This window comes from Musa acuminata, chromosome BXJ3-9, assembly GCF_036884655.1.
Source record: "Musa acuminata AAA Group cultivar baxijiao chromosome BXJ3-9, Cavendish_Baxijiao_AAA, whole genome shotgun sequence".
In the NCBI taxonomy this organism is placed as follows: Eukaryota; Viridiplantae; Streptophyta; class Magnoliopsida; order Zingiberales; family Musaceae; genus Musa; species Musa acuminata.
The window spans coordinates 42,762,457-42,765,546 of record NC_088357.1 but is presented as its reverse complement, the minus strand read 5'-3'; the positions used below and the strand labels follow the sequence as shown (position 1 = coordinate 42,765,546).

At 46.7% G+C, this 3,090-nt stretch overlaps 1 protein-coding gene across 1 annotated transcript; it reads left to right on the top strand.

Annotated features, from left to right (window-relative positions):
* Nucleotides 1-421: 421 nt before the first annotated feature.
* On the top strand, nt 422-2,328 carry LOC135650238 (F-box protein At1g47056-like). The gene has a single exon (XM_065169500.1). The coding sequence runs from the start codon at nt 422-424 to the stop codon at nt 2,162-2,164; it is 1,743 nt and encodes a 580-aa protein (XP_065025572.1). The 3' UTR covers nt 2,165-2,328.
* Nucleotides 2,329-3,090: the final 762 nt, after the last annotated feature.

Here is a 3,090-nt window from a genome sequence, read left to right as displayed (position 1 = left end):
ACGACTAATGATGAATTTATCAAAAAATTATGTATATATATATATATATATAATTTATCCAAAAATTATTCATTTGGGTGTCGATTATCACGTCGAATGCAACTCGATCCTACGGTCCTATTCGTCCGAGCCCATCTTTGCCGCTCTCGTCACTCATCACCGCCGTCCGTTTGAGTCAGCTCGACGCGGTCCCCGCGTCTAACTTTGACGCCGAGCCCTTTGTTCGCTGAAGACGAGTGGCGCCAGTTAAGTCACGATTCGATCAACGGGTCATAGTTCTCAACGAATGTAGATAGTGTCGTTTACGTTAAGACACGAAGCAGTAATATATATATATATATATATATATATATATATATATATATATATATATATATATATATGCGTATATATATATATATAATCGGATTTAATAGGACTTATGGCCTCGATTGGAATCCCGATTTTCAAGTCCGCTCATTCCGGTTCCGTTGTTGTGAGAGAGAGTTCAGATCAGAGCGCCGATCGCTTTTCCCCAATCCGGCCGCCTTGGATGGGCCAATCCACCTCCACCCCATCCGCCATACCCCTCTTCTCCTCCTCCTCCTGTCGCCGCGCTAAGCCACCTCACTCCTTTGCCTCCTCCTCCGGCGCCTCGGCAAATAGGCAGCCGGTGGCGATGACTGAGGGAGACGCCACTTCGCCGATCGGCGGGGCCTCTCCGGCTAGGGACCACACTTCGGACCTCCCAGACGAGTGCCTCGCCCTCGTCTTCCAGTTCCTAGGAGCCGGCGACCGGAAGCGGTGCTCTCTGGTGTGCCGGAGGTGGGTCGCAGTCGAGGGGCAGAGCCGCCACCGCCTTGCACTCGACGCCCGGGCCGCCCTCCTGGAGGCTGCGCCGGCCATCTTCGTTCGCTTCGACGCCGTTTCCAAGCTGGCGCTCAAGTGCGACCGCCGAGCCGACAGCATCGGCGACGAGGCGATCGCGCTTATAGCTGTCCGGTGCCCCAACCTCACCCGCCTGAAGCTTCGGGCATGCCGTGCCGTCACCGATGCCGGCATGGCTTCCGTCGCCAAACATTGCCCTGGCCTCCGCAAGCTCTCCGTTGGCTCGTGTACGTTTGGCTCCAGTGGCATTGAGGCTATCGTACGGGGCTGCGCTCTGTTGGAGGAGCTATCCATCAAGCGGCTCCGTGGCCTCCCCGACACCTTCGCCACAGAAGGCGCTGTTGTCGGCGCCGCCTCCCTCCGATCTATGTGTCTGAAAGAGCTCTATAATGGTCAGTGCTTGGCGCCACTCATCGCCGGATCCCCGAACATCAAAACCCTAAGGCTCATCCGATGTACCGGAGACTGGGACAGGCTACTCAAGGATATTGCTGATAAGGTCACTGGAATAATCGAGGTCCACCTTGAGAAGCTCCAGGTTAGTGATCGTGGCCTTGCCGTCCTCTCCTCCTGTAACAATCTCGAGATCCTTCACCTCGTAAAGACCCCGGAATGCACAGATGCTGGGCTTGCCACCGTTGCTGAACGTTGTCACCGCCTACGCAAGGTTCACATTGACGGGTGGAAGACCAATCGGATTGGTGATGAGGGCCTCATAGTTGTCGGAAGGCAGTGCTCGAACCTTCAGGAGTTGGTGCTTATTGGGGTAAATCCAACAGCCCGAAGCTTAGGGCTTATAGCAAGTAATTGCCGCAACTTGGAGCGCCTTGCCCTTTGTAGCAGTGATACATTTGGTGATGCTGAGATCACTTGTATTGCTTCCAAATGTATGTCCCTGAAGAAGCTCTGTATCAAAGGATGCCCAGTATCTGACCAGGGAATGGAAGCCCTTGCAGAGGGTTGCCCCAAGTTGGTGAAGGTGAAGGTGAAAAAGTGCCGTGGAGTGACGCCAGGATGTGCAGACTGGTTGATGGCACGCAGGGTAGGGATGCTGGCAGTCAACTTGGATGTCATTGGACCAACTGAGCAGCAAGAGGCAAGTCTGAGTGAGAGTAGAATTCTTGAGAATAATGAGCAGTTGATTGATCAAATTGGTGCTGTTGATCTTCTTCCATCCAGCAGTAATTCTAGATTGCCGCCATGGAAGACCCGGATAGGTTTCTCCACTGGTGGGAACTTGGTCGTATCTGCTCTCCGAAGATGGTCACGTGGAAGCAGCAACTCTAATAGCACATGAAATTGAAAGGATTTCTTTTTTTTTTTTTTTGTTGCTTGCATCATCCATCTTTGAATATGTATGTCAATTAACTGTTCATGACTAGTGTTGTTGTTTGCAACTATTGCTTCTCATAAGCTGTTTATCCTGACTTCTGAAAGTAAATAGTTGTTAATGTTTCTGTCCTTATTGTTATTTTTCTCAATGCTTGTAAACATCAATACTTTGCTCTTTTTATGCTTTTTCACTCATAGGATCGTATGCTTATCATTGGTGTAGACTTGTTTGTTTGATTGCCTGTCTCTATTTGCTTTTCATAACTAATTAGGGCTGCTTGCTACATGTTCCAGCAAGGATGGAGATCTATCATAATAGAACTATGGGCTTTGACCTATCTTATAGGCATATAAAGTATTTTTTACAGCAATCACTGGCATATTAAGTTGCTGGGTTTATTGCTACATGTAATTTAATCTTGTTCTGTTTCATGCAGCAATGCAAGTTATCCTCGACATGAATGATATATAGACCCATTGATGCATGGGGGATTGAAATGTACTTGCATACATTCTAAATTTCACTTGTAGAGTACTAACATGTTCTGGAAGAAGCTGAAAGTATATGACACAAAATCATTAGTTTATCATTAATCTAATTGATATTATTAAATATATTGATCTTTGTAATTTGTGAATGATTTCTCTGATATCTTCTTCATTCTCTAGAAATATAACTTGATTTTAAGTTTGGAGTCAGCATCATTTCTTTAGGTGGTGTTGTGCTAGATCTTGGCTTTTGACCTATGATATATGGATGTAGATCCTCCATGAGCTCATAATTGTATCATTGTGTAATTAATGCATCTACTGTCCAGTTTGAAATCCTTTGTAAATTATAATTAGTTGCTTCATGATATTAAACTAATATGTGATATCTGAGGACTCTTT

Coding starts and splice junctions, on each gene's coding strand:
- LOC135650238 (XM_065169500.1), top strand. CDS start 422: ATGGCCTCGATTGGAATCCCGATTTTCAAGTCCGCTCATTCCGGTTCC.